The 27,410-nt window shown below is 33.8% G+C and overlaps 1 protein-coding gene across 1 annotated transcript; it reads left to right on the top strand.

The window, feature by feature from the left end:
• On the top strand, nt 1-26,873 carry LOC112045987 (monocarboxylate transporter 7-like). The gene is made up of 9 exons (XM_024082418.2): nt 1-310; nt 15,974-16,097; nt 18,401-18,544; nt 19,724-19,996; nt 20,803-20,959; nt 21,670-21,817; nt 23,575-23,719; nt 24,699-24,887; nt 25,474-26,873. The coding sequence occupies exons 1-9, from the start codon at nt 194-196 to the stop codon at nt 25,584-25,586; spliced, it is 1,410 nt and encodes a 469-aa protein (XP_023938186.1). The 5' UTR covers nt 1-193; the 3' UTR covers nt 25,587-26,873.
• Nucleotides 26,874-27,410: the final 537 nt, after the last annotated feature.

The following is a 27,410-nucleotide window of genomic DNA, read 5'->3' on the forward strand; positions in this document are numbered from 1 at the left end:
TTAGCGGCGAGGGTTGTCCTAGCATAGAAATGCTTTAACATCTACACGAAATTATTTTCAAATCATATATTTAAAAAAAAAAATTAACAATTGTTATTTTTTCGAGACGTAATATAAAAAAAATATCATATAAAAAGAAAAAAAAATTGTTTTTTTTTTTAATTTTGTGTTGTGTTTCTTCGTTGGTATTAAAATGGATGAAGCATATGCGCATCTAGAAGTGAACAATTTGAAAGATAACAAGAAATCTCTTTTGCCGCCTGATGGAGGTTGGGGCTACGCGGTCTGCATTGGTGTTGGATTTACTTTCGTGAGTACCTATTTGTATTTATTTTCTTAATTTATTTGTTAAAGGATCTTCAAGAGGTCCCCAATATAGCAACAGCATAGTACCACCGGGGAGAGTGAGTGAGAGCAGAATCTCTGAATGAGGCGTGAGGTGTAGAAAACGTGGGAGGACAGAACGACTTTGAGAGTATTCGCTAGTATTTTATGCTTGTCCTCTAATAATTCAAGCAACAAATTAGTAATAGACCAACTTGAAAAGAAGGATTTCATATAAAGTTTCAAGCACTAATTCACTTGATAATGTAATAAAATTTCGCGACATAAAGTTACCTATGACCTTCTTCAAGGGTTATTCTAAGGGCTTAAATTTTTAAACTTCTATAGTCTATACCATAATAAAAAAATACAATCATAAAAACATAAAACGTACCAACTAAACTAAAAACTGAAAAATAACATCATATTACGTTCAACCTGCTGATCTCTTTGAAGGCGGTGCTATCCCGGTGATGTATTAATTCAAGCCATGTAAGAATATCATAATGATTAAGGTTTTTCAGACAGAGTTCTTTCATGTAGCTCTTTCAGAAACGACTCAAATTAATACAAACCGGTTTAGCACCACCACCAAAGTGATCAGCAGGTAGAACGTAATATGATGTTATTTTTCGCTTTTTAGGTCCTCCTTTATTTGAATTCGGTTAAAAATTTAACCAATTTTGGTATAACAGAGGTTTAAAAGTATAAGCCTTTGGTATAAACGTTTATGTTTACCGTTTAGCCCTGAAAAGTACCCCACAGAATGTCACTTTGCAGTCTTCTTCTATGGGTGATTTGGTGCTTCGTCCCACCACGCTATTCCAAGGCTGTGTAACGAACTGTTAAATAAATTCAGTATAAAGCCTACAGACTATAACAAACATAGAAATCTTTATTGTGGGTAATTAAATTAAAAAAAATCAAGTATTTGTGCACGGGCAATTAATTTAATATGTATATTTTTATATTACGTACTTTTTATTATTAAAACTCTGCAGTGGAATGCTTTATTTCATATCCAAAGTATCGAAGTAGGCACATCGGCTACGTCTTTGAAAGGAAAATAATATATTTCATTATTTTAATAAAAATTTTAATAAAAAAATTTCAACCGACTTCCAACTCAAAAAATAACTTTAACTAAAAAGCAAAAAATAACATCCTACCTATGTGCTACCTTCTGATCAGTTTGAAGGCGGTGCCAAGCCAGTGATGTTTTAATTAAATACGTTTAAACTACAAAATTTCTGTGGTTATTCCAGAAACAGCTTTAATTAAAACATGACACTGGCTTGGCACCGCCTTCAAACTGATCAGAAGGTAGCACATAGGTAGGATGTTATTTTTTGCTCCTCCTCCTCCTTCTTTTTGGAAGTCGGTTAAAAACAAACTTCATACTAATTAAATATTATTAATAATGTAAAAGTTGGTTTATACGCGGTTTAGGGTTCCGTAGTTCGTCCGTCCTTCCGTCCAAGCTGTAATTTAGCATGAGAATGCACTTACATTAAAAATTTGAACAATCTACCTCCCCTACATATAGAGTGGGGGTGAATATTTTTTTACTCGTTTATTTCATAGTTTGGGAATTCGCTGAATGGATGGATTCGTTTCGTTCTTTAAAAATATGAGAGGTCTTCTACCTTTCTGGATCCATTTTGATTTAGGGATCCGTTTGTAAAATATTAAGCTTTTAAGAGCAAACTTTTGTTTGAGTCAAGTGTCCCCCTTCTACGGGCTTAACGGTTGTTAGATACGTGAAAAAATCACGACAGTATACAGATATACATATAATGAAATTAGAAGGAAAATTATAACAGCTAAGTAGCAGTTGATATTTGAAGAGTTTAAGTCGACCAACTTAAAAAACGTAATTGGAAATCGAAAATTGTATACCTACTAATTCCGTTGTTAATTAAAAAGATAAAGTTGTCAGTAAGATAACTCAGTCTGTTAAAAGTATAAATATGAAAGGACAATGGTCTATTTCCAAACAAATTTTTGCTGACATTTTTTTTAAGCGTCTATGAATGAAAAAAATATAAAATGATAGATAATTATTTTCTTAACAATTTATTCTTATGGTTTAATATTATGTGAAGTCTGGAATTCGAGATATTTATGTTTGAAGTTTTAGAGGTTATGTTTGGTCAACAACGAATAGAGACCTACTTTTTAAATTGAAGTCTTAATTATTCCATGATTATGAAGCCGGGTATTTGGGTTCGATCGAATAACATAAAAAGTAGGTTTGATCCCCATTTTTCTCTTAGACATGGATAATATACATACTTTATAAAAATGAACCTTCCTAATTAAATCTAAAAACCAACGTGGAATTTAATACAATAGTGTTTTAAGACAGTAGTTTAGCGGGAGAATCAGTGTCCATAAACATAAGCGGTCGTTAAAAAAGGATGTAGGTACAGAAAATCAGTTGATAAGTATCGAAAAAATGCAACAAGATTTACAAGACGCTTAAGTACGCAAACAACGAAATTACGACGCGATGTGACAATTGACTGACAGTTCAGTTGAATTGTTAGTGCATGACTTGTCATAGGAACACGTAAAAGTATCGATACTTTATAGTATCGATTAATGAATATCGATTTCCTTTCGATACTGTTATTTTTGTAATCAATAAGTAATCTTCAGGAAATTACTTACTATTTTTACTTACGTTTTACCTTTATTTAAAATCATGTCGAACATACTTAAACAATAAATACCTTTGTAAACACTTGTTCCTTTCCTTTGATTATTAAAATATATCATATGGCTTACTGTTGGTAATAATTATTATTAACATGTTTGACTATTATATTTTCTTTATTTTATTACTTAAATGTAAAATGCCGCTAAGTGAGAGTGAACTTTAGCAGTATTTTGTCATGATTAGAAATAAGTAATTTAAATTAAATAGGTGTACCTATTGCGTTTAAATTAATTACTATTACTTGTTTGAAAATCAAAATATTTTATATGAAATTAAACTGATGTCATTGAATACATGTAGTTCAATGACGATATTTTATTCGATTCGATACTGGCATTTCGGTATCGTGCGCGTCCCTAGTTGTCCGATATATGCAATATTCGTATAAATAGTATGGTTGCCATACTCAATTATTTAAATGTAATTGATGTGAATATATTTTAGTTTTTGGGCTTAATTAGACCTTTTGCTCTGTTTCAAAAAATTAAATAAATTATTTTCTATAAACTGTAATAGTTTACATTAGTAGACGCTTATGAATTCTATCAACAAACACCAGACCATTGTCCTTTGGTATAGTTATGTATATTGTAAAGTGTATTTAAAGTGGTAAAAAGAAATTAAAAATAAAAAAAACATAAATTAAAAATAAAAATAACAAAGATAGAAGATTTTTTATATCCAAAATACATACCATAAGAGTTACTTATATACTTTGAAATCTTTGAAAACATCATATCATATCGTCGTCGTCATCAACCCATATTCGGCTCACTGCTGAGCTCGAGTCTCCTCTCAGAATGAGAGGGGTTAGGCCAATAGTCCACCACGCTGGCCCAATGCGGATTGGCAGACTTCACACACGCAGAGAATTAAGATAATTCTCTGGTATGCAGGTTTCCTCACGATGTCTTCCTTCACCGATTGAGACACGTGATATTTAATTTCTAAAAATGCACACAACTGAAAAGTTGGAGGTGCATGCTCCGGACCGGATTCGAACGCACACCCTCCGGAATCGGAGGCAGAGGTCATATCCACTATATACACGGCTATATCATATCAGATCATATTAATATTATCATCATCACATCACAATGACGCAGTGTTTGGAAAAAGTATTTTTTTTTATGAGAATATATTTTGTAAGTACTTATTAAAATATTAAAAATATTAAAATACCTAATTCAAAGGATATTTTTAAACAGTTCTCCCATAGAATTAATACAACAAAGTAAGTCGTGTTAAAATTGCAAGAAAATCCGTTTATGAGCTTCGAATTTTAAAGTAGGCAAACTGACAGTATGTTAATATACAGTTTGATATAGAGCCGGGTAGAATACATTCTCCGTGTGCTATTCCTGATTATAATCTATCTCTGTAAATTCCAGAACCGTTGTACATGATTTAGTACAAACATATTTTTTTTTTAACATAACCAATAATATTCTTTCTCTCCAACGGGTGGGGATCGAATCTATGACCCCTCGCTTTCCGGCGTGAGTCCGGCCTTCACTGTGGAGGTAGTGACGCTTTGCATTTTGGAATTTTTTTGAATCAAGATAGACATTTACGTAGATTGCAACTACTTCCTGGGTTATAAAACTTGTCTGTATCTAATAAATATACGATGAATCAAATTTTTATTCTATTTTAGTCATAGTCTAGACTTTATTTTTGATTTTGAAAATTAGTATCGCATTTATTTAAATGAGCAATATATATGTATAGGTCTGACGATATAACCGCGGTGTCTCCTGCGTAACTACTGTTACCGTAGATATATTTCAATACAATATAGCCTATGTTATTCGCTGATAATGTAGCTTTCTATTGGTTAAAGAGTTTATAAAAAGGTTATTCTAATAATAGGTCTGCGTACTATCTATTAACACTTAAATGTGCTCTCGAAGCACGTGGGTGTAACACCATAAGCTTCTTAGTTATTAAGAATTTCTTGAAAAAAGAAAAGCTCAATATTCTAGCCCGATCTAGTACCCAAAACAATATCTCATGATCAGAAACCGCATCTTAGCTAACCACTGTACCACCAAGTCACAATTATTATTTTTACACTAGGCCGAAAAGGATTCTTTTTTGATGTTTCTCACCTTAAAGTTATTTTTAAAACGCATTTATGCAATCTGGTGGGTCAGTGGGTTTACAAAAATAACCGAAACTTGTTTTTGAGTTTATTTTTGGATTGCCTTCGGCTACTTTTACTGTTAAGCGTTTTTGGTTTAGTTTTATTTTAAGACCCCTTTTATTGAGTTCAAGGTTTTTGGGTTGAAGAACTTGAATTATTTTACTTAAAGTAATTTATAAAAAGACGTATATAGAACTCGCGCATAAATGGGGATGATGACTCTAGGTTTGAATATATTGATTTTTATGATACATTCGGGTAAATGTCAATGTTAACTAATTTATACATAAAAAGATAGTATGTATATTTGCAAAATAAATAGGATTATGAAATTTCAAAATCTGTAAAAAATCTTTTACGGTAATTAGATGAAAATTCATATACATTAAATATGACATTTTTAGTACGTGAACTATAAACATAAACGCACAAATAACAAAGATATTAGTAATTTCGTTTGACCACCCATACAAATCTAACGATCATTAATTACCTACGACGTCATTAATTCGTACCATTTTGTATGGGGCGTTTTTCAGGGATCCGCAGCAGCGCCGCAAATCTGACTCTGTAAACCCCTGTAGCTCCGAAAGTAATGATCGCAGATACCCTGTTACTTTTAAAAATTGCTTTACTATTAGCATACTCTTAATTTATATACAATTTAAAAGACTGTCATCATCCCTAAGAAACTTGTAAAGTAGTAGGTAGTTAATATATCCAAGTGTTATCATACTTTATGAAAATACTGAAATTGTCATAAACTATGAAAACACAGAACCTTTGCTAAGTTGAGGTATCTAATATGCAACAAATTAGCAATATTTTCATAAGAGCCTAATAAACCGAAATCATTTACTAAAGTTTTACAGCACCCAAAAATATTTTCTCATATTCAAAGCTACGTAGGTTCATGCCACTTTAGATATAATATTTAGTAAGGTTTCAAAAGGAACCTAAGATTATTTGCACTTTAACCTCATAGACGGAGAGCACGTAAATCCCAGACTTTCGTCATTTTATAAATTCTGAAAGTTTGTCAGCTCATACTCCTACCATACGTACGTACTGGCGACCGTAATGGAGTTTGGACCGTGGTGGCTTTAGGAGGTAGCAGGTTTTAAGGATCCAGACCCTCAACCGTCTAAGTATAAAGTATAATTTTTTTACATGTTTATCGGTTTATTATGAGAAATGACATCCTCATTTGCCAGAGACTTGACTTCATGGCAACTCTTTGCTAAAGACCCTTTTTTTTTTTTTTTATTTAATACTCTTTATTTGTACACCACAAAAAATAAAAGAAAACAAGCAAAACAGAAACATAAGAAAAAGTAGAATACAAAAGGCGGCCTTATCGCTTATTAGCGATCTCTTCCAGGCAACCTTAGGCTTAGGAACTTATTAAGATAACTGAAGGTGTGTACGTAGTAATAATGTACATTATATATACATACAAATAACTAAACACTAATACATAAACCATAATACACGAATTATATAATAATTATAAATATCATAAAATAAACTAATATATATTATCATTATGTCGTATGATAAATATTCTAATAAAATAAAATATGTCACTAGTGACTAAGATATTATATTTAGTCTTATTTATTATTTATTTTATTAGGATTTTTTAAACATGTCAAGGGATTTGGATTTCCGAATGTCGACTGTTGAAGCTTCAAATTAAGTAGTGTTTTTTGAAAAATTGGCGCGAAGCTAAGTGACTGGTGACTGGGTGTATAATTTCTCATATTATGCCGAGGAAAACATGAAAAAATAATACTTAATACTTAGACGGTTGAGGCTCTGGATCCTTAAAACCTGCTACCTCCCAAAGCCACCACGGTCCAAACTCCGTATTTACTTATGGTAGGAGTATGAGCTGAAAAACTTTCAGCTTGTATAAAATGTCGAAGGTCTGAGGTTTACGGGCTGTTAGTTTATCAGACATGTTAGGTCCGGTTATTTCTATTTTCTATATTATCAATTTATATTAGGTCAGTAACCTAATTATCCCTCTTTCCGTTATCACTAAAAAGCACCACTTGCCTACCTATTCTATGCCTTTCGCTTCTTACGACTACTTTACCTAAGCATAATAATTACCTAAATGTTTAGTTCAAAATTAAAAAAAATATATATAGGTATCATATTTCTTTTGTTTTCTGAAACGTTTTCACAAATTGACTAGAATCTTACTTGCTCGACCAACCTGGCGTTAAATTAAAAGTGACTTTTTAATTTCATAGGAAGTCCCTAAAGTATCTGTGTATGTTACTCGTAGTTAGTTATTTAAATTTTTATTCATTATCATTCTATGAAATGGATAATACTTAATTTGTAAATTGAAATAATAGAAAAAAATTAAAATAATGAAAAAAATAGATATAATGTGAAAGTATCTCGATTTAAAAATTTACAATAATTGTCCCGCTGTATAGTCGATTTCTCTTGCAAATAAAATTACGAAAAATATCATCTTTTTTATCTGTCCTGTAATAATTTCTCTGTGTTCTATGAAAATTATCGAAATTATAAAAAAAAGTGAAAAATATAGAGATTTTTCTTTATGTTTTTGTGTTAAGTGGTAACTGATAAATTAACAAATAAAATATGTGTTTTGGATCTAATATAAGTTTTACGCCTACAAAGGTTATGTATTGCGAAATTCAGATTTCTTATAGGTCATATTCTTGCTTATAGCCATAAACTTATGAAATAGGTACTTACTCGTAGCATTTTCTTCGCTGTAGGGAAATGAAAAAAGTTGTGCACGACAGCCATCTAAATTTATTTACACCTCGTGATATAACCTCGCGACGCTCAGGATTCTTTTTTTGAACCCCTGGGCCCTGGCTACCTAACACAATACTAGAATCCTTCGCTTGCTCGGTATTTAATAGGTACGCACAATCACAAACTATTGTTGTTTGTTACACAAAATCTTTATTGACTGACAGGATTATTTTTTTGAATCCCTCGCTACAAAATCCTTCGCTAAAATCCTTCGCTTGCTTGGCATTCAATACGCACACTCATAAACTATTCCATTTTTTGTAATAAAAGTTAAAATCTTTATTGACGGTTACGCATCCTTCACCTTAGCTTTTATGTATTAAATTATATTGAAATTAACGTCGTTAATAAATCATAACAATTAATTAAATCACTAATTGCAAGGAGATAATTTATATTGCAGCAGTAAATAAGCTTTATTTTTAGCAGATAGTATCCTCAATAAACAAGTAGGTATCTACCTATACTTAAGCCATAAGTACTAGATGTGCACTGTTTACCAACAAATAAATTAAAAATAAGGGTATAATTTGGCCAAACATTTCACAACGAATAAAAATTATAATTAGTCTTTAATTAATGAAAACAACTTTGATTTATAATTAGTCTTTAATTAGGCTTTAATTAATGAAAACAACTTTGATTAATAAGCTTAGAACAATTAGATGTAGGTCTAATCTATACTAATATTATAAAGAGGTAAAGTTTGTAAGTTTGTAAGTTTGTCACATTTTTTAAATGGGGTAATCTTCGGAACTACTGGTCCGATTTCAAAAATTCTTACACCAGTAGAATGCTACATTATCGGGGAGTGCTATAGGCTATATTTTATATTAGTATAATATATATTCGCCGAGTTAACAAAGTTTTTGTCATACAGGTCGGGCCGAAAATCCTCTTAAGCAGACTTATTCGCATGCGCTGCCTTAACCATTGTGTAAAATTGAAATTAATGTATGGAGGCTTTATGTATCTTTAAAAGTCCTACAAAAAAGTCCGCGACACCATATATCTATCTTCTATATATTAGCAGATATAGTATCTTTTGTGTTTTAAAAATTATAAATTTAATATACTTAGGTTTGCGTCATTATTTATGCTACTTAACTAAAATCCTTATCAAAATAAATTATTTAATAATCACAAGGATATTATGGAGATAAGATTTGCCCTTTATAGTATGTTAATTAGTTAAATAGTTTCGGAGATAATACAAAATTTCTAAAAGACGCAGAAATTCCGCTACATGACGCCCCGCGCTTTCAATTACGTAGTTCCCGTTCCTGTGAGAATATGGGAAACAAACATAGCCTATGACACTCGCAAATAACGTAGCTTTCTATTGGTAAAACAATCTTTCAAATCGGTCCAGTAGATCCAAAGATTATAATTTTAGCATAGGAGTCTCTATTTTCCTTTGTCATCGCACCACGCTCATATAGCTGACGCACGGCTAGACCGATTTTGCTAAGGGTAAGGTAAGGTAGGGAAGGTATAGGGTAGGGTAGGGTAGGGTACAGGTAGGGTAGGGGTTGTGTAAGGGTAGGGTAGGGGTAGGGTGGGGTAGGGCAGGGTAGGGGAGTGTATGCCTAGGTTAGGGGTAGGGTAGGGGTAGGGCCTACCCCTATACTAGGGGTAGGGAAAGGGAAGATTACGGGTAGGGTAGGGTACGGGTAGGGTAGGGGTAGGATACAGTTAGGGTACGGGTAGAGGTAGGAGATCGATACTGAAGCCTATTTTCTATTTTTTGTCTGTCTGTTTACCTTTTTTTTGACCGGGCATCACGCTGAAACTACAGAATGAATTCAAATGATGCTTAAGACGATTTGAGACCATAATACGTAGAAGGATAATAGGATACTTTTTGTCGCGAAAACAAAATCAGAAATGGGTGAAGTAGGGGTAGAAAGTTTGTACGGAAAGTCCTTAATTTTTCTAGGTACATTTGTAAATGTAAAATGATTGAAAGTGGACTATTTATTAGGTATAAGTTATAGAACTTGCAAAATAGAATGTGAAATAGGGGTTGAAAGTTGACATCGATTTTTACGCGGACGAAGTCGCGGGCGTCTGCTAGTAAGATATATCCACAGATTGTTGATAAATATTGCACATCGACTTTGGGTTTAGTATAATATAGACCCTTGACTCTAGCAAAGTGAAAATGAACATGGCCAAAATGAAAATAATGTGTAATGCTCATGTATCGCTCCACCCAGTTGAGAACGTTATTCGTCTACAATTTGTGCGTCTACACAAATTGTAGACGAATACACGTATACCTAGAATATATGGTTCAATAGGTAGGTCCAATTTCGAGAAAGAGGTGAACCGCCGAATCCAACTCGGCTGGGCCGCATTCGGGAAACTTCGCAATATCTTTTCATCCAAAATTCCTCAGTGCCTGAAGGCCTAGCGTATTTTAGGAGCAATTGCAAACTTTCAGATTTTACAAAGTCTGGCTATCTTAGATTCTTCTTCTACCTACTGCCTTTTTGTGTCGACAAGCCTTCTGAAAACTATCACGTGACTTGTACCTTTTTTTTCTTCAGGTAGGGAAATCCTCGTGAACATTCTAAAGGACTCTCACTGGCTAAAACCCCTGCTGTCATTCTGTTTGCCGTGTGCCTCTCACCCTGTAACGCGGTACACGATATATACCTGTACCTATTGTAAAATTAGGAACAAATGAAGAGAATGAGCGTTTAATCAGTTGCCTATTCAGTTAATAATATCTAGGGACGCATATCGCCTTACCAGGCAATCGATACAGGCGGTTGTCAAGGCCACGTGCGTCGCACGCGCTGATGTTCAAAAGAAGTGAGAATTTTTCTGACGAACTCAATTTACCTATGGCTTCCAGCTTTATACAACAGTGTGCGCGATTTTCACTTTAATTTAAGATTACTGAGTCTTATTCTACTATTAGACGTTCAAAACTTCGTACGCGTGAAATTCTGTTATTCACGAATCCCGCGGGAACCATGTATTTATCCGGGATAATAAGTAGCTATATGTTACTCCAAAACCTCCCCTATCTTACAGTGCAAGTCTCGTAAAAATCAGCATAGCTGTTCTAGATAATAGCCCGAACAAACAAAAAGACAGACAGACAAAATTTAAAAAAAAGCTTAATTACGCTTTCGTATTGTTTAAAGCATATAGGCACTTGAAAAACACAGTTTTTTTGATATCACAGACAGACACTTCAATTTTAGTTATATGTATTGATACCAATAGACGCCCGCGTCTCCGTTCGCGTAAATTTTGTTCTTTATTTCATTCGTTCTTCTATTTTCCGAGATCAATAGTGGCCTATGTTTTTATACAGAGTATATTATATCTCTGTTTTTTCAGGGAAATCAGTTCAGTATTTGTGAGGTACAGGAGTAATGTACATTGAACACAGTTACACCTACCTTTCGTTTCGCCTTTACAATATTAGTGTGATTATTATGAGCAGTATCTGACAGGTACTTAGCGTTAGCGTTTGTTAGATGAAGCTAAATATAGAGCAAGCACTTGAGCTATTTAAGAAATTAAAAATCACGTGTCTCAAAACGGTGAAGGAAAACATCGTGAGGAAACCTGTGTACCAGATAGTTTTCTTAGTTCTCTGCGTGTGTGAAGTCTGCCAATCCGCATAGGGCCAGCGTGCTGGACTATTGGCCTAACCCCTTTCATTCTAAGAGGAGATTCGAGTTCAGCAGTGAGCCGAATATGGGTTGATAACGAACTTGAGATATGGTGTCCATTTTCAAAAATTCGGCATCAAGCAACTCTGTAAAACCTTCAGTAGATGCCTAATCAGCTTTTGTGGTCACTTATCTAGACGTGACGACAGCACGTCTACTGAACGCCTAGGTATCAAATTATATGAAAGTTAAGGAAGAATTGAAGAAAAAACGTGGCAGCGGCAGGTCATTCATGAGATAGACGAACGAAGTTATGACTTGCGTGAGTGCACTAAACAGTAGCATTGAAGAGATTGAAAGGCAGGCATTGTCAAACAAGCCGCAACTCTTAATTGATTTAAATCAGGTACCTAATTGATTGATTCAATCGATTAATTTGAATAAATTTTCCATTTATCAATTTTCATTTATTAATATTAATTAGGATTTCACCTGAATAGAAGACTAAGGACTAAGACTTATTTCCTTAAACGGACCAAAACAGCAACAACATCTACAAATATACTAAATAAAACCGTTATTAAGGCAAGGAACAAATCAATCAAATGTGTCGCATTCTACGTATAAACTAAGATCTAAATGCATCTACGTTGTAATAAGAATTAGGATATTAACGATAATGATTTAAAAGCTGATGTTTGAGCTGAATCTAATTATGCAAAAAACAGGTATGCTTATGAGAATATACGGTAACGGAATCAAAAACCGATAAGTAGGAATAAAGGACAAAATCCAAGACTAATAAAAAGAAACCAGTTAGATAAATTGAATCAGCGCATTCAGAAATTTGCAATGCACGCGTTTCACACCGATACGAAGTCTTACGAATTGATTAAAAATAAGAATTAATTAATTTATGTAAATGCTCAAATCTAGGCTTTTAAGGTGCAACGTGGGTTGTGTCTACCTGAGAATATAGCGAAACTTAAAACTTTATATCATATTGTTTTTGTTTGTTTTGACACAAAATTACGTCCACGTAGATTTTTCTTATAATTTTGTTTTTAAAGTGTAGGTATCTGTAATTTCCGAAAAAATGTAAAGAAGTTTAAATAAAGCAAGCCACCGATCGCTCAATCAATAAATTTTTAATTATGGAAGTTTTTTATAAATCCTCAGTTTATAATGAATGCATAAATAGTAAAGATTAGGCTATAAGATTTTTTTTATTGGATTTTTTTGGTTTTATCCGGTTCTTGCACCGCACACGTGTATTTTATCTCAACATACCAGTAATGAGTACTCCTAACATGTGATGAAACACGTGACCGTTGATTTTAAGAAGAGTCAGTAGGTACTCGCAACAGTATTGTGATCTACACAAAGACTTTCTTGGTAGTAAAGTATTTAAATTCTCGTTCTGCGAATTTTATAGCTCCCTAGTTTAATAGTAGACTACTACTGATAGACCTAGGTATATTTATAAAAGACGTTATCAAATAAACACAGCTATTTCGATTGATTAATTATTATCGTTGTCAACTAAGTTACGAATAACGCTTAATTCTGCTAGGATATAGGTACATCCAAGGATGGCATTTTGAATTCCGATTCGTTAGCGAAGCTTTTTGATCTGTAATACCAAATTTAATTCATCAAACTGACACTAAATGGAAAATCATAAGTTTTCCTTGACATCAGAGGGCCTAGTGGCAGTTTCATACCGTGACGATCGCGTTAACGTAAACGCGTATTTCTAAGGAATTGAAACAGCGCCATCTAGTAGCACTACTGCAAAACTGTAATTATTTTATTCCATATAATTTCGCGTTTAAGTTAACGCGATATTAACAGTATAAAAATATTGAAAACTCCCAACAGTTCCAAGCAAACACCTCATAAACTATCATAACGGTTAATATCTAAACTGTCAGAAAAAATAATATTTAAAGAATACAGCCTTTTTTATTTCTGAGTGCAGATGGTATAACGAGATTCCAACTAATTATGATTAAATCGGTATAAATGTAGATGATTTTATCAAATACTTCAATAAAAAAGCACTTAGAAATATATACCTACTGTAGGCATATTAACATTTTTTTCTAGTAATAATTTTTAGGGTTCTGTACTCAAGGAGCTATTATACTTATCCTATGTTATCCGCGACTTAGCTCAGAGCATAAAGCTGTAACTGGCTGTAATTTAGTATAAATAATATTATTTAGGTATTTTAACCATAAAAAAAAACAAAATATAAAAAAATGTGTCCGTGTTACTTACCTACAGTGGGGATGAATTTATTTTTTGCTCATTTATCTCATACAGTAGGACGTCGTTGAATAGGTCTTTAAAAAATAACTGTCATGGTTTGTGAAATATCAAGGTTTAAATTGTTAACTTTTGTTAGAATGAAGTGAATCTTCCCTCTGACTGCTAAAAGGTTGTGAGTACTTGAAAAATTCACAGAAGTAGTACTAGAAAAGTAAAAAAGAAATACCGATAAGAAATAAGGATAGATTGTTATGAAACTATAAGCCACAACACACGCTTTAAGAGCTATGCTATGTGTATATGAATATATAACAAGTTTCCTCCAACCTTACGTCAACAACCTCTAAATCAATTAAAAAAATATATATTCTCGTGGTTGTGACAAATGCTTTTATTCAGTAAATGAATTTCTTTACTTACGTAGATGTTATTTTTGTTCTTAGACTAATTTAATTTAATTTAATTTAATATGCATGCCAGAGATGTTTGAATGCATTTTATCATATTTTTGATGTAATTCAGCAAATACAGAATTTGTATTTGTAAAAAAAAAGATTGGACAGAAGCAGGCGTTACTTTGCGGAAGTTCATCATGAATATATATATTGATTTATTTATTTTGCTATGATCCGCGAAAAGCCGACGAACCCATGCGACAACGTCACCCTGGTCCGACAAAATACTCTCTACGTACGTTTCACCCCGAAACCGGAGCATCCTCAGGAGATTGACTCTACAACGTGAGACGTACCTACGTAGAGAGTATTTTGCCAGACCTGGGCGACGTTGTCGCATGGGTTCGTCGGCTTTTCGCGGATCATAGCAGAATAAATAAATCAATATAATATATTCATGATGAACTTCCGCAAAGTATTGTCTGCTGCTGTCCAATCTTTTTTTTACAAATACAAATTCTGTATTTGCTGAATACATCAAAAATATGATAAAATGCATTTAAACATCTCTGGCATACAAATTAAATTAAATAAAATAAAATTCGTCGGATCATAGCAAAATAAATAAATTAATATACTTATATTTAAAAAAAAAATCAAAATAGATTTATAACGCCTTCAGATATATTGTTTTTAATTTTGTACGTCCGCGTTATAGATAGCTTATTTTGCTCGTATTTCATAGTCATTCACGATAGATAGTTGAAGTGAAAATAGGATTTGTGAACTCGACCTGTTAAGCGGATTACTTAACCGCTTTAGCAGTTGGGCGGTGGCTTAACCTAATTATTTATTATACAAACTATTTAGAATGCCGGGATATAAAGTTTCGATATAGCGAAGAAAGAGAAAAACTACTCCAAAATTCAAAAAGTACGCCAATATTTTCAATGGCGCTATATTACAAAAATATTGTTTTTTAGTAATTGACTTCTATTTGTGAAGGCAATCGGTTTTGCTTTGTACTCTCTTTTGATAACTGAACCTCTCTGATATGAACTTTAGGATGCTGTTGTGGTTGCCGGTTGTCGCGAAGACATTGTGCGGATAGCATGGGTACGGTGACAGTGGAATGACGTTCATAATACGTACTATTAACGTGAATCGCGGCAAACTTTCAAGAGTGAAACGAACAGTCACCCGCACCATCCTACATAAAACGAACTGTAATAGTCCTGTAGTGCAAGTATGCGACTAACGATATAGCTCGTACAGATAAATAAACAAATTTCTTTGCGTTGGGACGAAAAAGATGAGACTGGGACAACTCTGTTGCCATCCTACTAATAATATAAACGCGAAAGTTTGTATTGGTGTATGTTAGTTTGGATGTTTGTTACCCTTTAACGCCGCTACTAATAAAGCGATTTGGTTGAAATTAGGAATGGAAATAGATTTTACTCTAGATTATCACATAGGCTACTTTTCATTCTGGAAAAATTTATGGTTCCCGTGAGATTTGTGAAAAACTGAATTCAACGCGGAGGAATTCGCGGGCGACCGCTAGTTAACCTAGTTACGCTAGTTAAACTTACCAAGATAACATTTTAGGACAAATTAAGATTTTCTGTACCTAATCTTTAATAAAAATCGTAATTTATTTTTTCAGATGTTGGGATTTGGTTCTTCTAATGCCTTTGGAATTTTGTTCAACGACTTTTTCTTAGAGCAAGATGGTGCGAGTGGACTCCCCCTAGTTATTGGCGTTTACAATGGAGCATTATCTATATCGGGTAAGGAAATTAAGTTTTCTAATTCATATTATGTTGAAATTCTTAAGTACATCACACCTAGAGACTACAACACTAACAAAAACAAGGTATTTTTCATACTGATATCTTGAGGTTGTGTAAAATGTTCTATCTAATCTATCTATTTAGATTAGAAAAAAAGATAGTAGGTACATACATTTTGGCTGGTAGGAGGCTTCGACCGTAGCTAGTTACCACCCTACCGACAAAGACGGTACCGCCAAGCGATATAGGGTTCCGGTACGATGTCGTGTAAAAACCGAAAATGGGTGTGGATTTTCATCCTCCTCCTAACAAGTTAGCCCGCTTCCATCTTAGACTGCATCCTAATTACCTTAACCTTATTAACATGGAGATTGTAGTCAAGGGCTAACTTGTAAATACTAATAAAAAAAAACCTTCTTTTCAAATAAAACTCCAAATGAATGCAAAGCCTACAATTTGTCAACCAAGTCAAATAAGTTAAATCATTATATTCAAAGTGTTTAAATTCAGAGTTGGTCGCTAACTATGGGCCTCATAAGAAGAAGATGGAACGAGCTATGTTAGGAGTATCTTTGCGTAATCGAATCAGAAATGAGGAGATCCGCAGAAGAACCAAACTCACCGAACTGAAGCTGAAGTGGCAATGGGCGGGGCACATAGTTCGAAGAGCCGATGGACGTTGGGGTCCCAAAGTGCTGGAATGGCGACCCAGCACTAGTAAGCGCAGTGTTGGCCGACCCCCCACCAGGTGTACTGACGACATCAAGCGAGTCGCAGGGATTCGCTGGATTCAGGTGGCTCAGTATCGTGATTTTTGGAAGTCCTTACAAAAGGCCTATGTCCTGCAGTGGACGTCCATCGGCTGATATGATGATGATGATGATGAAATTCAGACTCAAAAGGTACCGCCAGTACCTTCAGAACAAATAATAATTTTATAACAAAACCGTGATGCGCTGGACTTGCATGTCGCTTAAAGTAATTAATAACGTTAAACAGATAATCTCTTTGCTTTTTCATTTTTATTCTCTGAATTTTAACAACAATGATTAATTTATTAAATATGGAATTAATTTGGTCACTAATTGCATCGGAATTAGGTCATAAACCAAGGCTTGAGCAACCTTAATTGATGTTACAATATTTCCATCTTAAAATGTAATCTAAAGCTGATTGAGTGTAGAAGTCGATCTATGATTGTCAATGGCAAATCCATTCATCTACATCGCTCATTAATTTGACCGATATTCAGATGGTAACAATGCCAAGAGCACTTTGGGATTAGATTACTTACTCTATGAAATTCGATCCTTTATAGACCGAGAGTCTTTAGTTAAAATTAGTGAACACTATTATAGGTTTAGTTGATGTATAGATTTAAAGTCTAAACTAAAGTTTCCTGCTGTTAAAGATGTGCTGCATTGCTAGAAAAGCATCAATTGGAGGTTTTGACAGGTCTTATCTTATGCGAAATGAGTTTATTGACGTCTTGCCTCAGTATAGAATCTGCCTTCCGAACAAAATTTATGAATCACTAAAAACAGACTTTTTAAAGGCGTAATCTACTTAATAAATAAATGAAGGCATTCGAATTTTGAATTTTGTAAAAAATAGGTATCTACCTATTGTAATAGTCACCAATACATCCTGCACTATCCGTTAATCAATACAATTAAGGAAGTTATAGAATTGTATTAACGTGACTTTTTAAGTATCAGTTCAACGTTAGAAAAAATTAAAATATAGATGTTTTTTTTATGTGTCTGATACATTATGACGATTTTGTTGGATAGGTATTTATGCATATTGAGTGTATTATATGATATTTTTTTTTATATTGAATAAGCTGGAGCTTGACCACGATCTCACCTGATGGTAAGTGTAGATGTGGTCTAAGGTGGAACGCGCTTGCCTAGAAGATGCTTATTCACTCTCTTCTTGAAGATGCCCAGATAATAATGTTTATCACAGAATACATTATTTACAAATCTACTATCTACTATCTACTACTACTAATGATACCACCATATTGGAGCTCTTGTTTATTTTGACTTAGTCTTACCGTATTAATACGTTTTCTATGGTACGTAAGCCTGGTTTTAAATCATGCGATACTTCTGAACTAAACATTCTTACGACGGGTCACTACAGAGTCACGGAACCCTGTGTGTATATTGACACGCACTTAGCCAGTTTTTTATTAATTTAAATATTTTTTATACTTTAAGTCTTATGACGGGCCGATTTTATAAAAAAATACTACGAACGTTTTTGAAAAAATTAATACTTTTTCGTTTTAGGATTCTTGAGCGGGATTGCACTCAAAAAGTATACGTTCCGCCAAGTTGGTTTAGTCGGAGCTGGGCTGTTTGTTTTAGGCGATGTACTGACAATCTTCGTCGAGAGAACGTATCAGCTTGTGTTCACGTTTGGTGTTATAAGAGGTAAGAAATAATTTATTATTTACCTACTGGTACTTTTCTGAGATCCGTGATATGACCTCTGCCTCCGATTCCGGAGGGTGTTCACTGCTGAGCTCGAATCTCCTCTCAGAATGAGAGGGGTTAGGTCAATAGTCCACCACACTGGCCCAATGCGGATTGGAAGACTTCACACACGCAGAGAATTAAGAAAACTCTCTAGTGTGCAAGCTTCCACACGATGTTTTCCTTCACTGTTTGAGACACATAATATTTTAATTTCTTAAAATCCGGTGCATGCACCTCCAACTGAACAGTTGGAGGTGCATGCACCGGACCGGATTCGAACATACGCCCTTCGGAATCGGAGGCAGAGGTCATATCCACTGGGCTATCACGGCTCATAGATGCTCATATAGATGTTATTTTATCCTTTTTTATTGATGTATATCTTTAGTTTTCGTTTTTATACAAACACGCTTCTCAGAATCAATTTCCTGCCAAGAAATCTCTACAAAATATTACGAAGTAGGTATTTTAAAGCTACTGATATGACGGAGAACCGATTTTTGTGAAAAAGATGATTCAAAATGCTTCGTTATTTAAATCAATATGTAGTTTGATTTGAAATACATATTTAAAATAACGGTACACATACTAATAAAAAAAGTAAAATATGTATAAGGACATCATAGCTGCGACAGGCTAGTTCCTAGGTCGCCTAATTTTGGTGTTCGCCAATTTACATGATTTAAATATTACATTAAAATAAATAATTGCAATAAATTAGTAATCTAAATCTAAAGCGTTTATCTATCTAAATCTAAAGCTATTATTTATTGCAATTATAAATACCTGAAATGAGGAGATCCGCAGAAGAAAAGCCACCGACATAGCTCAACGATTTGCGAAGCTCAAGTGGCTATGGGCGGGACACATAGTTCGAAGACCCGATGGATGTTGGGGGTCCCAAAGTGCTGGAATGGCGACCCCACAGTAAGCGTAGTGTTGGTCGACCCCCCACCAGGTGGACTGACGACATCAAGCGAGTTGCAAGGATTCACTGGGTGCACTGGCTCAGTATCGTGATGTTTGGAAGTCCCTACAAAAGGCCTTTGTCCTGCAGTGGACGTCCATCGGCTGATACGATGATGATGATGATAAATTATCTTGTGAATCTAAATAATTTCTTGTTGTTTTTAGGCGCAGGTTTCGGTGTCATGATACCAGTCAGTTTTACAGCGTTCAATTGCTATTTCACAAAGAAACGCACCGCCATGATGAGCGCCAACCAAACCATGAGCAGTATGGCGTCCATCACGTTCCCTATAATGGTGACGTTCCTACTGTCTGAATATGGCTTCAGGTGGACCCTCGCCCTGATAATGGCTGTGGACCTGCACTTAGTATTTGCTATGCTGGTTATGCACCCCGTGGAATGGCATATGATTAAAGTACCGGGATGTGCTGAAATTGGTAAGATCTTCAAAATGTTATTGTACCTTCCAAACTGGTGGTAGAGTTCTCTGTATCATTGATTTTCAAAGTGGTCCAGGTGGACCCCCAGGGGTCCATTGGAGACTCCTCGGGGTCTACGTCAGCGTCACCAAAAAAATGGGGGTCTACAATTCGTAAGCGGAAGCTCACGAAAATGTTTATTCGTAGTTTTATAGCGGTTCCATACCGAATGAGAAGTTTCATTCCTTGTATTGTAGTACCTAAGTAGATATCAAAAAGTAAAGTTCTGGAATCACTTTATTGATCAATTTATTGGCAATCTTCACTTTTTTAATTATTATTTGACTAAGCAATTCTGATTGTCTTCATTTTTGAATGTTGTTAGTTCTTTATGGCTGTGGATTCAGCCGTAACGCAAATTTCTATAGTTAGATCTCGAGATCCGCAGAAGAACCAAAGTCACTGATATAGCTCAGCAAGTCGCGAAGATGAAGTGGCAATGGGCAGGCCACATAGTTCGAACAGCCGATGGACGTTGGGGTCAACAAGGTGCTGGAATGGCGAACCCGCACCGGAAAGCGCAGTGTTGGTCGACCTCCCTAGGTGGACCGAGGACATCAAGCGGGTTGCAGGGAGCCGCTGGATGCTCGCGTATCGAGACCGTTTTGTTTGGTAGTCCATGCAAGAGGCCTATGTCCAGCAGTGGACATCCATCGGCTGTTGATGATGATAATGAGATGTTTAGTTTACATTGCTAAAAACTGCCTTTTACTATGCGTCTACTTTATGTAATATTTATTTTAATATTCTCAATTTTTTTCCAGAACTCACACCTGATTGTGAATCAAAAAGTCCCAAAAAGGTTAAAATAAAAAGTGATGTCTATGATGAATCTGTAATAAAAATGCTGCCAGCAGATGAAAATGCTATCGAAATAAAACCTACAGCAACTCGACACGAATCTATTCAAAAGAGCATAATGTGAGTTTCTTTAAAGACACCATATAAAATAGCTTAAAAAACTAAAAGACACGCTTGATACCCATATCATGGGGGTGCATTTCAAATAGCCTGTCCGCCATCTTTGACACCCGCCATAAGATTAAAGTCACGTGACTATTTTTTTCGTGTTCCTGACATCAAACCCTTTCATTTCATATTCATATCATGGGGATGGATTTCAAACAGCCAGTCCGCCATTTGGAGAAGCCGCCATATTAGATTTGTAATGACGTTTCTTAGCTAGTATTGTATTGTCATCAACTCATCAGAGCGTGTGCAAAATTTCATCCTAATTGAAGACCGGAAAATGGATCAAATTAAGATTCCAAGTTTTTCTTAATAGATACTTAGTTACAAGTGAAACTAATTTACGCGTGTTAAAAATAATTGAAATTTAAGTATCTGTTTGTAATTCAAAATAAGGTACCAGTTTTAGCTAAGTGCATATTAAATCAACAGTAGGTAGGTACTTAGTTTTAAAACAATCAATTGTTTAAATTTTTGCCTGTTTGTCTGTTTATTCCAGCAAATCTCTGAAATTTTGACTGGAAAATAGCTGTTGCTACAAGAATTAATTCAGCCTGATTTTATTACGATATTTCTACAGAAATGGGATTTACAGGAGTTAAGACGAGGGGTATTTATGTATAATTTTAATCTGTTATATTTAACCAGATTTTATGTTTCAGGAAAGCTATATACGACAATGTAGAAGTAGATTTGCTAAAAGACCCTCGTTTTGTGAGCACTTTGGTTGGACTTGGATTCGCGTTCGTATCCGATGTTACCTATTTAGCCATGGAACCAATGTTGTTATTCTCTTATGGATATACTAAGGTAAACATTTTATTTGATTTACAATGATAATTTTATACTATAGAACGGTTACGTCCCTACAAAATCACCGAAAAAAGTGATCCGAATAATTGGCTACAATACTGAGCGCACACATTCACAAATTTTGTCTTTAAATCCATTATATATTTATGTATAAATAGTTTTTACACTTCCAGAACACACAACTCGACATTGAAGACTGTATTATTTGTTTAAATAACGTTCGTTGTTGAGTTGACAATACTCTCTCTTTTAAGCGCCTCATTTTTCATGCGCTACTATCACATCTAACAGTATTTAATATCATTGTTGATTTATCGTACTTAATCTTTGCCTCTGCCGTCCTTTCTCCTTAGTTAGTAGTGCTTTTTGACAGAGCATGTATAGAAAAGTACTTCCGCCATGTTAATTTGTACCGGAAAACAAGATTGATATGATCTCTTCCTTCGATTCGGACGTAGGTTCGAATCCGGTCGGGGGTATGCACCTTCAGCTTTTCAGTTATGTGTATTTTAAGAAATTTAATATCACTTGTCTCAAACGGTGAAGGAAAATCATCGTGAGAAAACCTGCATACCTGACAATTTTCTTAATTCTCTAGGTGTGTGAAGTCTGCCAATCCACATTGGGCCAGCGTGATGGACTGTGGACTAACCCTCTCATTCTGACAGGATACTCGTGCTCAACAGTGAGCCGAATATGGGTAGTTACTGATGTTATTAGGAATAATATATTCGGAATTATCGAGTTTGGAGGCTGTTATAAAGGTGTCCCGTAAATATTACAAAATACACCCTGTAGAGGGTGATAGCTGACACTAATGCCTACTAAAATAATGCAATATCTTTTAGCCGAAATTTTACGCTTTTAAGTTGTATTGATTATGTTAAAATCGTTACCAATTATTTGTTCCCATCACTTGAAAAACAAAAGAATTTACATGTCATTGTAAGATAATAAAATTTTAATAAAAAAAATAAAACCGACTTCAAAACCTAAAAACGTACCCACTAAACTAAAAAGCGAATAAAGACATCATAATATGTTCTACCTGCTGATCAGTATGAAGGCGGTGCTAAGCCGACCCCTATCTATGTAGAAAGTTCTCATTAATACAAATTAATCAAGCCCAAACACAAGGTAACTGTTGTAAATCGTTGATGAGTTCCCTCGTCTGTATTATGGCTCCTAGGGCATCAGATCGATTTTAAACCTACATGAAATTGTAGTGCCTTAAAGTACTAAATGGAAAAGTTTACGAATACACTAGGCACCCATATAATTTTTGAAAGTTCTCCAGGATTCCATCATCAGATCTTGACATGATGGCAATGGACCAAATGGGGAGTATACCGTTTCAAACAAAAACAGAATTTTTGAAATCGGTCTAGGCGTCTTCGAGTAATCGGTGTATATACATAAAAAAATACCGACCGAATTGAGAACCTCCTCCTTTTTCAAGTAGGTTAATAAGCAGTTAAAATGACAAGAACAACGTGGATAGTGGCATGCGTGGTGGATTTACAAGACGACGGTCCTTGGCCCGATCCCCGGCTGGGCTTATTGACGTTTTCTTAATTGGTTCGGCCGTGGCTAGTTTTTTTTTTACCTACAAGTTAGCCCTTGACTACAATCTCACCTGATGGTAAGTGATAATGTAATCGGGCTAACTTGCTAGGAGTAGGATGTAGTTAAAAAAAAAAGATTGTAACAAAAATACAAGCACCTAAGTTATTAAATCCATTTATTTATTTCAGATGCAAGTAGCATCGTGTGTAATGATCGGCGCAGTGGCTGATCTGTTGGCGAGGTTTGGTCTGGCGGTGTTCACTTACTTTTACAACGTGGACAGCAAAACTGTCTTCTTTTTTGGGACTTGCATCACGATGGTGTTACGGATAGGTATCTATTTATTTTATTATTCACTGACAGACTTGACTTTCAAGATTGGTTGAAGAAGACTATTTATATCCTTTTTATAGTTTCGTAGTCTACAAGGAACTCTTATAGTTTCGCCATGTCAGTAAAATTAAATTACAATGCACATATTTATTTTTCGCGGGTAGCACCGCGGGACGCAGGTAGTAAATTATATATTTAATTAAAGAGATCACTTAAACTTTGTATTTTAATAAGTCCGGATGTTAATTCCTTAATAAATTCTCAATGTTGTCAACATTGAGAATTTTTAGATACTATTTTTATGACCTCTCCTCAAAATATTTATAGCGCGTGCCGATTTTATTGATTAATGAATATTTATTTACTTAATAAAAAGTGTAATGAAAATGACATGTTTTAAATAACAAATAGGCCTCTATGTTATAATGTTATGTTGTATAACATAAATCAATTTAAATTATATAAAACCTTTTATATAAAAAATATAAAACATTTTAAAAAATTATAGGTCGACTTCTTATTGTTCAAAATTAAAAAAAAAACTTTGTTTTTATCAAGTAAGCTTTTTTAAAAGCACTTTTGAAATGTCAAGCTTGATTGTTTGTAGATTGTTTGGTTCTACCACCAGTTCTGAAGGTAGGTTCTGTTGAAAAGATACGGCAAAAAACTCAATAATCACCCTTTTAATAATAATCATGCTCTATATTGTCAACTAACAAGTATAACTTAATATTTTTAATTATAATTCTTGGGTGAAAATGAAAGCCGATCCAAGCACCTCCAAGGCTCCAAGCATTTTTGTTATTAATAAATATATTAAAAGATCCTGGGTTTCTATGTTCTTCTTCAAGCTATAAAGTATTCAATTCTTATATTTAAAAACCTTTTTTTATTTTTAAATTAAAATAAGATTTATTTACACATTTGCACTTATGCATTGCCATTTTATACAATTTAACTTTTTTTTTTCTCTTTTCAGCGTTGATATGTTCAGATAACTTGATTTTTGTTATCTCAATAACAGCGGTGTCAGGCTTAGTGAGATGCTCAGTGCAGGTCCTGTTTCCATTGGTTTTGGTGACAGCGGCGCCGGACAGATTCCCAGCTGCATTGGCATTGCATATATTATTTTCTGGGATTTTGATGCTAGTTACTGATCCATTAATAGGTAAGTTAATGTACTTAGTTATTTGTACTTATCTAGGAATTTCGCTAGCAGCAAACGTCCTTGAAAATGTAAAAAAAATGACAACTTTTTCATTTAGTTAGGAAATGAATGATAACGATACTCTTTAGATTGTGGACCAGAAGGGCTAAAATAAGTAAATACGCAGCTCGCTATGACTAGAATCTTCAAGGAAAAAAGGGTAGGGAAACCAAGGAATTTAAATTTGTAATATCTCGAATCTCTAGCTCGAGTCTCCTCTCAGAATGAGAGGGAATAGGCCAATAGTCCACCATGCCGGCCCAATGCAAATTTTGAAGAAGAAAGAAACGATTTTCTTTTATACAGGTTTCCTCACGATGTTTTTCCTTCACCGTTTGAGACACGTGATATTTAATTTCTTAAAATGCACACAACTGAAAAGTTGGAGGTGCATGCCCCGGACCGGATTCGAACCCACACTCTCCGGAATCGGAGGCAGAGGTTGTATCCACTGGGCTATCATGGCTTTTTTTGGCTCATTTAGTTAAGACTGATTCATGACTTTTAATGTTTAACACTTTTTTAATTTCGATTTGTCTTCTTGCAGGTGTAATATATGAGACGACAGGCAGCTACACGAACTGTTTTATAGCAATGAGTTTTTGTTGCCTAGTGTGTATAGTGCTTTGGACTATTGATTATTTTGTCAGTCGTAAATAATGATAGGAATTAAGTCACATGAGTTTTATAAGACTTGTAATCGGTAAAGATAATAATTAGGAACAGAGACATAAAGTTTAATTGATATTAAAGTAAACTTCAAGATTTTATACTATTAGATATGTCAATAACTCTTCGAAAGCCGGACAAAAGTGGCTAATTGTCTTAATTTCATTTAGTTGCATAGTAAACAACGAAATTGTTTAAGCAAATAATACCTAAATATTGTCTACAATGTCGAGTTGTGTGTTCAGGAATTGTAAAAACTATACATACATAATTATACATATAACCTATGTAAACACAAATGGTGCATGTGGGCACTCAGTGAGGTAGCTAAATTCACGTAAATTAACTTATAGTAAAAAATCTTTGCATAATGTGCATAGAGTTAATATAACATTCAATATAGTTTTCTATACATAGGTATACCTATGCATAGTTATCTTTAATAATGTATTTGCATGTAGAATCAATGATATTTGTATGGAGAAGATATCTCAATTGAATTTCATTGGCTATTATCAATTTATGCTGCTCCTAGCTTTAAATTTAAAGTACAATGATTATATTATTAATTATATTTAAGTTATTATATAATTTTTGACGAGTTTTAACCTAAAGTTGTCTGAAAAGGTTATTCTTTTGACAACACCACCTTCTTCTATTTTCTTAGTTATAATATGAGTTAAGTTCAAAATATATCTATATTTTAAATATACCTAATAGGTATCCTGTCATTTATAATTTTATTGGAGTCTCTTTTTTTTAATTTGAGCGTTAATTAATATAAATTATTATTTTTTTTACGCTTTTGTTGTGTTGCATAATATGGATTTTACATGTAAACGTGCATACGAAATTGAATAATTAATATTTTATAATGCTGTTGAAGAATAATATTATCTATATATTTTAAACATACCTATGATTAAAAGGTACCAAAAAGTAGGATTAAGTTCTAGGTATACATTAAGATTAATTAGAAATAGGTATATGTAAGAAACATTTAATGTAGATATATCAATTATAATAATTATCAAATAGGTATCTACTACTACGAATAGGTTCGTCAAAAAAATTCATGAAATATTATTCACAATTTTTTTTTTATATTTTTAGTGTGCTGTAGCTTAGTGACCATAAACGCCAAAATATGGGCATTTTTGTTCACTTATTTCAGTCACAATAATTTTAACACAAAATTACTGAATCGATTTTCGTGAAAATTAAATGGGACCTATCTTTCAAACAAAAAAAAAATTCAAAAAAAAACTTCAGATAATGTAGATATTATTATCTAGACAAAAAAAAAATCAAAAAAAAACTTCAGATAATGTAGATATTATTATCTACATTATCTGAAGTTTTTTTTTGAATTTTTTTTTGTTTTCTACCTACTATAAAAGTTTTACTCTACTATAGATCGCCTATATCTGAAAATATAACATAAATATAAGTGTACATAATATAACATAATAAGGTATCCGAATAGGTAAAATTTTCCACGATCTTGTTGATTGAACTAGTGTAGCTATTGTTAAAAAAAAGATCAGTAAGTATTGATAATTAAAAAAAAACTATCTTGCAATTCTTGAAATGTCAAACTACATTAAAATTTAACCGATTTAAACTGCCTACGAGTATATGTCACTAGCGCGTCGAAACTGAGGCGAAAAGAGGTGGTCTTAATTTCTTTTACTCTTATAGTAAACAACGAAAGTTATTTGAACAAATAATACCTAAAAATTGTCTACAATGTCAATGTTCAGGAAGTGTAAAACTATGTACATAAATATATGATGTAAGTAAACATAAAATTGT

The sequence above is a fragment of the Bicyclus anynana genome, chromosome 6, assembly GCF_947172395.1.
Source record: "Bicyclus anynana chromosome 6, ilBicAnyn1.1, whole genome shotgun sequence".
NCBI classification, from domain to species: Eukaryota; Metazoa; Arthropoda; class Insecta; order Lepidoptera; family Nymphalidae; genus Bicyclus; species Bicyclus anynana.